Source organism: Macadamia integrifolia, chromosome 2, assembly GCF_013358625.1.
Source record: "Macadamia integrifolia cultivar HAES 741 chromosome 2, SCU_Mint_v3, whole genome shotgun sequence".
In the NCBI taxonomy this organism is placed as follows: domain Eukaryota; kingdom Viridiplantae; phylum Streptophyta; class Magnoliopsida; order Proteales; family Proteaceae; genus Macadamia; species Macadamia integrifolia.
Window position 1 is genome coordinate 41274697 of NC_056558.1, and position 13098 is coordinate 41287794.

General features: G+C 36.7%; 1 protein-coding gene across 1 annotated transcript; it reads left to right on the plus strand.

Moving 5' to 3' along the window:
- Window positions 1-2384: 2384 nt before the first annotated feature.
- Window positions 2385-9054, plus strand: LOC122070499 (conserved oligomeric Golgi complex subunit 4-like). Its single transcript, XM_042634662.1, has 2 exons — window positions 2385-4308; window positions 8220-9054. Exons 1-2 carry the CDS (start codon window positions 2707-2709, stop codon window positions 8847-8849), a joined length of 2232 nt encoding a protein of 743 aa, XP_042490596.1. The 5' UTR covers window positions 2385-2706; the 3' UTR covers window positions 8850-9054.
- Window positions 9055-13098: the final 4044 nt, after the last annotated feature.

Here is a 13098-nt window from a genome sequence, read left to right on the forward strand (position 1 = left end):
AAAAAAAAAAAAAAAAACACCCTAAGTGCAAGGCCACGCATCTAGATAGGGAACTCTTGCCCATTAATTAATTAATCTAGCATTCGATTAGGTTTTTTTTTTTTATACCACGGTATCATAAGATTAGCATATATAACGAATAAAGTTCTAAAGGTTTTTCAGCATAACTTATACCCCTACATATTTTATTGGAAAACAATTTTTGTAAGGGGGAGTGGCCCCTACGTCGAGTCTCACAGACACATGGGGACAAAATGCCTAACCCACCCCTACCTATGGAAAGGAATTTGACTCCTTTGTAGATGTTTCTCGAAATAAATATGATGTGAAGAGACATGGGCTACCTTACCAAATCAAGTAACACTCTCCCATAATTTAGGTATTAAACACTAGCAATTTAAAAAATAATACATCTTAAAAAATAAAAAATAAATAAAAAAGCAACTTGTTGTCACCAAAATGAAGTGAGAGAGTGTTTTTATTCCGTTTGTCCTTTTTGTCTTACTCGCAAGTTATTTAGTATAGAATTACTTTACCAAAAAAAAAAAGTATATAATTAAAAAGGATTTAAAAAATAATTTGAAATAAATTTGTATTTATGTTATCATTAAATACTCTACATTAATTACATCACCCCCTCTCTTTTTTTTTTTACATTTAAACCCAAAAAACTAACACTGTAAGTGAGGTGTTAGTTTTAAAATAAAAAAGACATAATTACCCTTTCCTAAGAGGCTAAGATTTATCTTTTATAATCCAGTTATCTTTCAACAAGGGTTTTTTTTTTTATTAATTTACCTGATCTTCCTTCAAGCTTTTTGATAATCTGAATGATAAAAGTTCTTTTGAGCTATGAAGGGTTTCTGTTCAAAGGCACTCTAATCTTGTTCCACCCAAAATAATTTCCGCTCCCACGATGCTCCAACAATAGGAGTTAAAACTTGAAGCCCAACTCATAACTCTTACCCTCTGGGAAAAAAAAAAAAAAAAAAGCACTAAGGTCACCTATTGGTTTTCCTCTGAAATCACTGGTTACTTAATTTCTAACGGTTCTGTTGTTTCTTTAATGTCGTCGGGTTGAGAGTGGGTGAGGGAGTCCAGATCTACCGTGCCTTCATCGTCTGAATCTTTCAATATTTACAGTTGAAATCGAAAGAGGAAGGAGACCTAAGTCAACGCCTTCATCTATGAGCTTATGCGACCGTCACCATCGATCTCAAGAACGTTAGCTGCGATTCCATCACATTCAATGCCAAGGTCTCCATAATGAACTCTTACAGTAACTCAATACCTATTTGACAGATCTCTTATACCCTCAAGAGAGCAACCAAGTGAGTACAGTAGTTCTTATTGAGGGGTCCTTCCGAAGGGATTTATCCTATCGTTTATTTCTTCACATTTGGGTTTGTTGTGAGGTTCTTCTTCCTCTACGGAAGATGACCTTCGTTTTATAGAAATAAATTCTTCTAATGGGACCTTCGCTTGATGTCTGCTCTGAACACTCAGATCTTCCTGGGAAATGCTCTGTTTCAGTCGTTCCAAGCTGGTGCTGGTAAGCATCGATGGCTACAAATCCAAAAAACCCAGAACCAAAATAAGCCATCCAAATCCAAAACCATTAATAACCCAGGAAATGAAATCAAAGAAGACGAGAAAATTTTCCAAAAAATCAGGGTAATTAAATACCTGGGCGACAAGCTTGAGGCAGAGACGAAGTTCATGATGGAAGACCTGAATCTTACGACGTTCTTCCTGAAGGGCTTCCATATATTCTCGGCATCTCTTCATTTTCTGCGAAGTCTTTCATTTTTTGGGTTTTCTTTCAGGTGGAGGTCCTATGAGTTTTTCCCCTCTGAATCCTTCGTAGAAAGAACTACAAACTAGTTACTTGTTGATTAGAAAATGAGATCTTTTAGTGGGAGGGGAGGTGTGTTGCAGATTGGGGTGTACAGTGTTGTAGCGGGAGATGGTGCAGCCCCAAGAAGGAGGAAGACGAGGACGACGTGGAGATGGAGGCTTTGATGGTCCTATATTTTTGTATAATTTTTTTAAAATAAGGGTATTTATGTCTTTTATCATTTTAAAACTAACACAGAGAGAATCGGTGCTCGTTTGAATAGGTTTACTTATAATAAACAAAATACGAAAAAGGTGGATGTAATAAAAGCAAACGTGAGGAGAAATGGATGTAAATTTCCCTATGAAGTAACTTGATTTATGCATTTCATGCGAGAGGCGGTCATTTCGTGCCCTTACCCATAATGTGTGAGCGGCCTGTGGGTTCAGGGGCCACGCTCCCCAACAGAAATCATTTTTTCTCATTTATTTATTTATTTTCAGCTTTCTACGAATTGAATCTAATATGGCAGCGTAGAAGGTCACATAAGTGACGTGTAACCGAAAACGTGCCACTGCTCCCGCCTTCATCGCCCGTTGCTTGGACTTGGAGATTGAAAATTTCATTTTAATCTCTCCCCCCCTCCTTTGTTTTTTTAATCCCATTTTATCCTGTATTCTCTCAATCACATTGATGTTTTTTTGGGTAGAACTCAATCACATTGATTACAGTGTTTGAGAATCGAAATATGTTGATTTCTGCAAATTCTGAGTTTACGAGTCTTTATCCTTCGTGCTATACGTTTATCCTGCTTCGATCTTGAAACCTTTCTCTCTCTTAAAGGGGATCAGTGCTTGAGAAACGAGACAATGTCTTCGACGAACAGATCTTCTTCTGTTACGGAAGAAGTTCAAGAGAATGGTGTCTCTTCTGTAAATTTCGGGAGCTCTGAAGCCCTAGAAGAGATTCGGAAGCTTACAGATGTAGGAGCCATGACCCGTCTTCTTCACGAGTGCATCGCTTATCAGCGGGGTCTCGATCTCGAACTTGAGAAATTACTCTCTCAACGCACGGATCTCGACAAGCAACTCTTTAATCTTCAGAAATCCGCTGAAGTACTGGAAATCGTTAAGGCAGATTCCGATCACGTGCTCTCTAACGTCCGCTCCACCTGCGATCTCGCTGACCAGGTTAGCGGCAAGGTTAGGGAGTTAGATCTCGCTCAATCTCGTGTCCAATCTACGCTATCACGCATTGATGCCATTGTTGAGAGGGGTAATTGCATTGAAGGAGTGAAGAATGCTCTTGAAACGGAGGATTATGAAGCGGGGGCTCAGTATGTTCGGACATTCTTGCAGATAGATGAGAAATACAAGGACTCAGGATCGGATCAGAGGGAGCAATTACTTGCGTCGAAGAAACAGCTCGAAGGAATTGTGCGGAGGAGACTGTCCGCCGCTGTTGATCAACGTGATCACCCGACAATCCTACGGTTCGTCAGACTCTTTTCACCTCTCGGCCTTGAGGATGAAGGATTGCAGGTTTATGTTGCGTACCTGAGGAAAGTGATTGCTTTGAGATCTAGGTTAGAGTTTGAGCATTTGGTGGAGCTTATGGAGCAGAATCCAGGTGGTCAGAACCAGGTTGATTTCATTGGTTGCTTGACAAACCTGTTCAAAGACATTGTCTTGGCTGTTGAAGAAAACAATGAGATCCTAAGGGGGCTATGTGGGGAAGACAGCATTGTCTATGCCATCTGTGAGCTTCAAGAAGAGTGTGATTCCCGAGGTTCTCTCATCTTGAAGAAGTACATGGACTATAGAAAACTGGGTAGGTTAGCATCGGAGATAAATTCCTATAGTAAGAACTTGCTTTCGGTTGGAGCTGCAGAAGGACCAGATCCAAGGGAGATTGAGTTGTTCCTGGAAGAGATATTGTCACTGACACAGTTGGGCGAGGACTACACAGAATTCATGGTCTCAAAGATCAGGGGATTGAGTTCTGTCGATCCAGAATTGGGTCCTCGAGCCACGAAAGCATTTAGGAGTGGAAGCTTCAGTAAAGTCATTCAAGATGTTACTGGATTTTATGTGATTCTGGAGGAATTCTTTATGGTAGAAAATGTTAGGAAGGCCATAAATATTGACGAGCATGTTCCTGACAGCCTCACAACTTCGATGGTGGATGATGTGTTCTATGTTTTACAGAGTTGCTGCAGAAGGGCGATATCAACATCAAATATCAACTCAGTCCTTGCAGTTCTTAGTGGTGCAATGAATTTGTTGAGCAATGAATATCAGGAGGCATTGCAGCAAACCATGAGAGAGCCAAACATGGGTGCGAAGCTGTTCCTAGGTGGTATTGGTGTGCAAAAGACAGGAACAGAGATTGCAACAGCTCTAAATAATATGGATGTGAGTAGTGAGTATGTCCTAAAACTGCGGCACGAGATAGATGAGCAATGTGTCGAGGTGAGTTATTTTCTTTAGCTTTGTGGTGATTTGTTGTCATAGAAATAATATGCCTAAAGACTTTTAAAGCAAATTGCTGACGCAAAGGAGGATAATTTTCACAACTCCACTTGCACTAGGATAAGGAGTCCTAATTCAAATGGGAACTAGACAACAAATAGGCATTCTTTTGGAAACTTTTAACGTGGGAACTTTTGATAAAATTTAACAAACTAATCTATATAAAGCAGAAACTACACCAAACTTTAAATGAACACTGCAATTCTAAGCAACATATGCAGTTCAGAAATGAAGAATCCTTACTGCTCTTGACGGGTGCAATTGATATGCAATGGTGGCTGATCTGCAGAATAAAAAATGCTTACATATTTTTCAATTCTTTGACTTGGAAAGAAGATCAATTGATGAGAATTATCAGGAGTGCAAAAGGTAATTGAACTCAGATAATGAAGTGTGAATACTAAAGCAGATCCCCAGTGAACTTATGAATTAAGGGCCAAAATTTTGATGCAGCACTGAAATTGCAAAGGAAAAAACATGCTACAAACTGACCTGACTGAATGGCTTACCAGAACGCTGTAACTGCTTACTGCAGTACGTAACAGATTGTTTGTAACCAATGTAATTAGTGAAAATGCAAAGCAGATCCAGAAAGATAACTGCTTGATTCCACCGGAAAAAAAGAAAAAGAAAAGAGAGAGAGAGAGAGAGAGAGTGAGCAGAAGAAAAACCATAAGATTTGTCCATCCCACCATGGTGGATAAGAATAGTTAGTAAATTCTGATTCAAGGATAAATTAGAACATCTAAATAGTTTGATGAAGGGTGGATTTGAAAAAAAGAATAATAATCCATTCCTTCGGGTAGTGGGCCCAATTAGTTATTGTAGGGTAAGCCTTCCTACGAATAAAGACTCTCCATTATTATGTCTAGGGCAATTAGGAGAATAGAAAGAAAGAAGAGAAATCCAGAAAAGTAACAAAAAGAAAGAGGGGAATGCTAAGCACAGAATAGGAAAATGAATATAAATTGGAGAAACTCGGTTGAATGAGCTTGAATTTCAATCTCATTTTAAACGAGGGCATACCTAAGAACAATAAAGGGTCTGGTTGAGAGAGAACTAATTTTTCTCTCAATTCTTAGTGGGGTATATCATAGGTTTGGTTCCTTTGGTTAAAACACGATCCCTGATAAGAAATCCATCAGACAAAAAGAATAATAAGTTACCAGTTGGTTGGTATAAAACTGATAACAGAAATGCTACTCAAAAAAGAAAAACTGATAACGGATACCAGCTACAGGTCAAGAGCTAATGAAAAATCAGAGAAGGATGGTATAACTGTATAAACAGTTGAAAACTAACTGAATTGTGAAAAATCATTAAATCCATGACAATAAAGAGGGCTTAAATGCAGGTAGGGGAAAAAGTTGCACCTTTTCATATACGTCGGTTGGTGGACCATACTTCACTGGTGACATGTAACTTTACTTAGACACCACTACAAGATTGAACTTAGTTTCCTGATTAACTAAAACTCCTACTATGACCTCAATTCCAATTTCAGTGGCTCCCATGAATTGTTGACTCCTTTCTTCTGTGAGACTGTCTTAAGATTCTAACTGATGCAAGCAGGGGATTGAAGACCCTGAACAGTTTGCTGTAATGGGCCAAGTAGGTCTCGAATAAGAATAATATAGGTAACAGGCTCTGGGATCAGATTTAAGGAAAGAAATGATAGGACAAAAGGCAAGTTTAGAATGCTCCTCTAATTGCTTACTAGGATGCTCCTGCATCACTAACACACTAATAGTAAAAGGCCTAAAGAAAAGCTCTGGATTATCAAGGCAACTTCTGTGAATTAATCTTTAACTTGGGTATAGGCATATAGCTGTTTAGGGCTTAGGGAAAAAGATTAGGATTCAAGAGGAAATTTTATGCCCAAGGGAGAAAACTGAGGATTTTAGGTTTGGGGATACGTGGGAGAAAGAAGGAAACTCTATCTTGGAATTCGATGGAATTTGAAATATAGCAACACTTAAGAGCAACCTGGACTCATAACCAGCAATAAAATTAACTCACCATTACTAATTGCTAAATTTTCTTAATTGCCAATAAGAAGATGGATACCTGCTGGAATTCAAAGCATTATATTCAACCAGATCTGATATATGATGCAGACAATGAACTGCGTATGTAGAATCTCTTTTACACCAAATATAAGATCCCAGAAAAGAACTCTCAGATTTCACTTCAACCCTTGTGCAACTTAGATTTGATCAAAACAGTTCCCATGAGAAGCCTTTCCTGTTCTAATTGGACAATAAAAATCAAAGTGAATGGAGTAGTTCAAAACTTAGAGAAAACCATACTAATAAAAAATCACTGATTATTGGTATCTAACACACATTATGTTCGTACATCAGTGTATAAACGATCAATTGTTGGTGGTTGTAAATACTTGCTCAATAATTTTGTAAATTCCTCATTGCCTTTTTCTTCAGGCTCGTTTTTTCTCCCCTTTATCTAAAGTCAAATCTTTCTCTTATCTAAAAATAACTTGTACGAAAAGGGAAGGGGAAAAACTGCAAAAGGAAACCTCTTCTGTGCTTGGGGAGCTGAGGCTTCCTTGTTTCAATGGAATGCGTTCCCTTATTTACCAAGCTTATTCTGTATTTCTTTGTTATTTGTCCTCTTTTTTTTTTTGGTGAAATTATACTTGAAAGTGACATATTTGGGCATGATTGATTAAGGGAAAGAATCCAGCTATATGATCAGGGTGGTGTGCTCTATGGTCAGAATTGATTGACCAAAGATAACACCTTTTTTTATTTTTGGGAGAAAAACTTTCAGGAAGGTTAAGGCTCTGTTTGGATTGCGCCCAGAATGCTCAGATTTACAACATATAACATAGAGATACCTGTGGTATGGGATTACGAATCACATCTTCCATCTTCATGCTTCTGTTCACATGAACTATAGGATCTCCTCCTAAGTTGTGGAGTTTGATTTCTATAGTTGACACTACAATGGGAATAATCTTCCTGCATTGCTCACCATTACCAAATTAAATATAAAACTTATTTGGACTCTCACAATCCAAACAGGGCCTAATCTGAACCTGTTCTTCAAATTTCCATATTCTATTTCAGTTAAAATGGAGCCTAAATGTCCCAGGCTTTGTATTCTTGGGATGTGACCGTTCTAGAACTCTGGTGTATGTTTAAGATGTCTATAGTTGACATTGTGCAGAGGAAGTGGAATCTTGAAGTTTCTAGTGTGTAACATGTTCTTTTCCTGCAAATGTGAGACTTTGGTGTTTATAATGTATTTGTTGGTCTTGCCTACATAGTCCAAACTTGCTAATACCTTTGAAAGCTTGTCAAAAGAGCAACAGAATGAGTCACTTCTAGCCATGCCAGATGTAAAAATGAAGTCCCTAACCTGCCATGGCTTGCTGTTTCCCATTCATTAAGAAGGGAAATGTTGAATTTATACTAGAATTTTCAGAGGCTACTAAAATAATGCTGAGGATTTGAAAACCTCCCCCTCCCAAAAAAAGGGGAAATGTGGAAAAGTAGAGTGCCAATGCCAGTGCCTTCTCTGATTCTTCCCTCAAGGCTGTTGTTTCTGTTTGGCTCTTGCAATAACTATTCTGTGTCAAAAGAACATTTCCAGGTTTTTCTGGACTGTTGACACTTGAACTAGTCTAGTGACAAATCTTTTAACTGAACTTGCAAGGTTGTCAATTGATCAGTCTATCAGTCTTCCTTGTTTAGTAAATGAATGCCATTATCCTGGAGTAATCATCAGTGTGATTTTATTCTAATGCTGTCATTCTAGATGCCTTTTGCATGCTTGAAGAGATCATGCTAAACTTGATCTTTTAACCAGACTCTAGTTATTGTCATCAGGTATTCCCTGCCCCAGCTGATAGGGAGAAGGTGAAGTCTTGCTTATCCTTGTTGGGAGAGATGTGCAACAGTTTCAAGCAAACCTTGAATGCTGGCATGGAGCAACTAGTGGCCACTGTAACACCTCGCATCCGTCCAGTGTTGGACACTGTAGCAACCATAAGCTATGAGCTTTCTGAGGCTGAGTATGCAGAGAATGAGGTGAATGACCCATGGGTCCACAAGCTACTCCATGCTGTTGAGACCAATGCAGCATGGTTTCAGCCACTGATGACAGTAAACAACTATGACTCGTTTGTCCACTTGATCATCGACTTCATCGTGAAGAGACTTGAAGTCATCATGATGCAGAAGAGATTCAGTCAGCTTGGGGGCTTGCAGCTTGACAGGGATGCAAGGGCTCTGGTGAGTCATTTCTCCAACATGACTCAGAGAACTGTGCGAGACAAGTTTGCTCGTCTGACTCAGATGGCAACCATCCTCAATTTGGAGAAGGTTTCTGAGATACTGGATTTCTGGGGTGAGAACTCAGGTCCTTTGACTTGGAGATTAACTCCGGCTGAGGTGAGGAGGGTGTTGGGCCTTAGGGTTGATTTTAAACCCGAAGCAATCTCTGCTCTAAAATTGTAAATCTACATCTAGTTTTGGCTAATGATTGATCTTTTTCTCGTCACGAGTTACTTCCAGTTTTTTTGTCGCTCGGCTTCATATTCATTTCCAAATTTTCTGTTCTGCTATGGAAGTGTTGACTCTTCCCCCTTCTGGTTTTCATGATAGCGTTTATGAACAATTCTTTGGGTATCAATCACTTAATAAAGTAATAACAATTACAACATGAGAAGTTGTTTCTTCCATCTCTGAATCACACATTGAATCTAATCTTTGCATTATTATATCCTTAGTTCCAAATTTGACAGACAATCTCAAGGTATCAACTCCAACCACTTGCATTGCCTAGCCTCTTTAGATTGAAAATGTTCTCTAAGACTGGCACTGTGGTTTGTCAGTTATTCCCTGATGATGCTACTAACATTCTTCCAGTGCCCTATTAATTTGTTTCTTAGATTCAAGTCTGGTCCAGCCCTACCATGGTCTGTTTCAAGGGGTAGCTGAGTTGGCAAGGTACCTTTGCCTAAAGAAACATGTGGTTCTGAGTTCGACTTCTCTTACCTCCTTGGGGTCACTCACATGGGGTGTTTAGTGCTCTTCACTATTTTCAGTGAAAATTGAATAGTTCTTATTCAACTCCGGTATCACCCAATCCATGCAGTTGTGAGATCATATGAACCCATGGGACTAGTTAAGCCGAAGAATTAGATACCCGTCGTATTCAAAAAAAATAAAAAATCAGTGTTAGAGTTAATTAAGAACATCTAAGAGATTCTTTACTGTTTTACTATGTGACAGTTCAGTTGGGACTCAAATTCAATGGACATATCTACATCATAGTCTTTGCATGATTTTACGTTTTTGTTTTTGTTTTTATTAGGCTTTTCCAATTGTCAATATAATGATTTTTTTTTCTGAACAATTTAATTATTCAATTGTTAATATAATGTTTGAAAATGATTTGGAAGCCAATGTATCTGAAGAACAAGAATTTTTTCAAGTAATATAGTGTTTGCAAAATTATTTGGAAAGTCCAGTCTGTCTTAAAGAACAATTTCCGCTCGCAGTGAATGAGGAGAAAGGACGAAGGTTCTAAAACTCGGGAATGGTGATGAATCATGATCGTTACCATTCTGGATCACACTGTATTGCATAGATCAACTTTTTTTCTCTTTTTTTTTTTTTTAATTTAATTTTTAGTACAATTTTCCCCCTGAACCATACGTGTGGAACTGATCAATGATCAGTCAAGACCAATGCTGAACGTTCTATTCGTTTCTTAGAACCATGGAAAGGATCGTTCCACATCTCTATTGGCCTGTACAGCTAAGATGAAAGACAATTAATGGTTGTGTAAGTTGAAATGGAGGAATTTTTTAGTGAAAATAATTCTTGGGAAAAATCTTGTTGCAATGGTGAAAAATAAGTTGCGAAATTTTTGTTTTACGCTTTGGGTATAAAACTTAATTAGATTTCACAAATTCTAATTAGTGGGATCCTGATTTTTCTTTCTTCATTTTTTGGTTAATAATTTGAATAGGTTACAAATGAGAATATAAGAATACATGAATACTGGGATCCTCTAAATTACATTGGATACTCATCGCATTCCGGTCAATGAATGATATTTTTATTGGAAATTATGGATGATAAACAGATAAAGATGCAATTCAAGAAACTTGTTGTTTAGAATAATTTGACCGAGATTGAGAATAAAAGAGGCTTTTAAAGATTAAAATTTGGGTGGGCTTTAAATTACTGAAATCAGTTGAAAATCAAATGTCCTAAATTTTGGGCAAAAGAAATAGTTGTATTCTTTTTTCTTGGGTAAAGAAATAAAAGAGCATACTCGGTGCATGAGGCTCCCGTAAGATCAAACACCAAGAAACACGAATAATAAAGAGACAATAGATTCGTACGACACAGAGATTTAACGAGGTTCACACACCAGGGTGGTGTGTTACGTCCTCGGACGAAGAAGAAGATGATTCACTATGCAGATGAGAAATTACATCCTAGCAATGACGAGGAAAAACTCGCCCTGAAACCCTAGCTGCGTGAAAACCCTGGAATACAATGACTTTCTCAACAAGCAATAGTACATTATATATACTCCAAAATCGCGGATTTTGACTATTTTTAGATTTTTTTTTTTAGTTTTTTTTAGTTTTTTTTTTTAAACATATATTGCAAACAGTAGGTTCTGATAATGTCTAAAGATTAAAATATTTCTACCTAAAAAAAGGATTAAAATATTATAAGAAATTGTAAATCACATAATACATATCAAGTATAAATATCTATAATTTAAAACTAGAATTGGAGTGGACATGTTATTATTTCTTCTTTGGGTAAATACTAAATACCCAATATTTTTCACTACTCATTCAAATATCAATGCCCACTTATTTTTATTGATTTTCTAAAACATATGGTAATCCAAACAAACAATAATATATTTTGGTAACTGTCACATGGGACTGACTATAAATAAATAATTAGTCAAATCACAACACAATGATCTTAGAAGAGGGGTTCTTGTATTAAATCCTAATTGATGCCTCTTCCACTCATCTACATTAGATTGAGATGCATATGCACCTTAGATTAAAAACTTCCACTTCTTCGTGTATCTGATTTCAAGTTGTAAGTAATTAAGTTCATATCCTAGTATTGAAGTATTAAAAAACACATTAATATTACATCTATTATTTCTACGCCCCATTTGCTTGTTTGTTAAATTCTCATAAAAATAAATCTCTATATATTTTTTTTATCCGTTGCAATTTTCACTTTATTAAATTGAAATCCATGTACACCCAATCCTCCATTTGTTAGTCTTTCTCATAATTCTACCCAATTTTTTTAAAAAAATTTCATTAGAAAGAATTTTACATTCAAATCAAGTTGTACAATGTGTGGTTTTATGAAGAAACAATTGGGACCTAAGGAAGGGGGGTCTTAAAAATACCACCTAACTGAGTTATTGATGATATCTAAACTTATCCAAAAAAATCCATTCAAATTTCAAGAAATACAAGATTAAAGAATAAAAGACATAAATTAGAATTAGAGAGACCCCATAACAACATAACTCCTAAGGGATGAGAACAAGGAATTATAATAATATATAGGAAGTAAACACGAGGAAAGAAAAGCAGTTTTTTTCTGTTTTTGTACAAGAAAACGGCGCAGTTTACATGTGCATGTTTCGTAGTTTATAGATGTTGTATATTTATGCCACTTGCATTTATTGGAATCTCTCACGTCAATCCAATAAGTATATATAAGAATGCCTCATGGTTCGTATACAAAGAGACCCACATGCTGAGTGGGAGAGGGTGCAAAAGTTACTCTTAAATATCTATAAGATAGTTGAAAAACAAGAACAAACATAAAGCAAGAATGGTTGGCGAGGTAATTTGTCTTCAAACCTTAATAAGGACTTTACTGATCAAAATCACCTTATCATATAATTTGATTTTAAAATTGTCGGACTCGCCTTTGACCTGGTTAATTGTCCAAATATATTTTAGTCATTTTATATGTTATATCTCTTGATTATTTTGAGACGGTTTAAAACATCAGCTGAGAGTTAAACAAGACCTCTGGTTATAAAGTTAACCCTCCACACCATCTAACGATATCTGATCATCATTGACTTGCACGTCTCCGATGTGATAAAATAAGGTGTCTACTATATCTATTAAATCCTCTCACATTACTCCAGTGAGCCCATTGAAAAAAATGCTTCACAATCAGTATACAAGAGGGCCCACACGTTCAAGTAGGAGAGAGTGGAAAAGTTATAAGAGTTTTTTTTTTTTTTTTTTTTTTAAGAATAATAACAATTTATCAAAAAGATAATGATCATAATTTGTCTAATTTTGTGAAGAAATTTTAAAAGCGACATAGTTGTTGGGGTACAGCTAGATAATGCTAGGATTTAGCATATTTTAAGTACTTAAGGGTATTAATATTTATTTGCTTGTATTGATCCAGTACATCCTTTCCCATCCAATTGACATAAGTTGGTAAAACCCACGTATAAAAAGACTACTGGTATATATATAAAAAACCCATGGCCCCCACCTCAATCGATGATCCATCCTTGGATCCCCTCATGGTTCGTAACGTTGGTTATTGGATCACCCAATATCGGATGGATTTATCCCTTTTTTCTTTTTCTTAAATAAAATTTTATTACCTTTTTATGTTTGATTGTACCAATGAATTGGTATAAGATTGATCACGATCGATCTCATCTAAT

Bases quoted from the DNA above. Each gene is read 5' to 3' on its own strand.
- LOC122070499 (XM_042634662.1), top strand. From the start codon at position 2,707: ATGTCTTCGACGAACAGATCTTCTTCTGTTACGGAAGAAGTTCAAGAG. The intron at 4,309-8,219 runs GTGAGTTATTTT...TATTGTCATCAG, and splicing joins TAGATGAGCAATGTGTCGAG to GTATTCCCTGCCCCAGCTGA.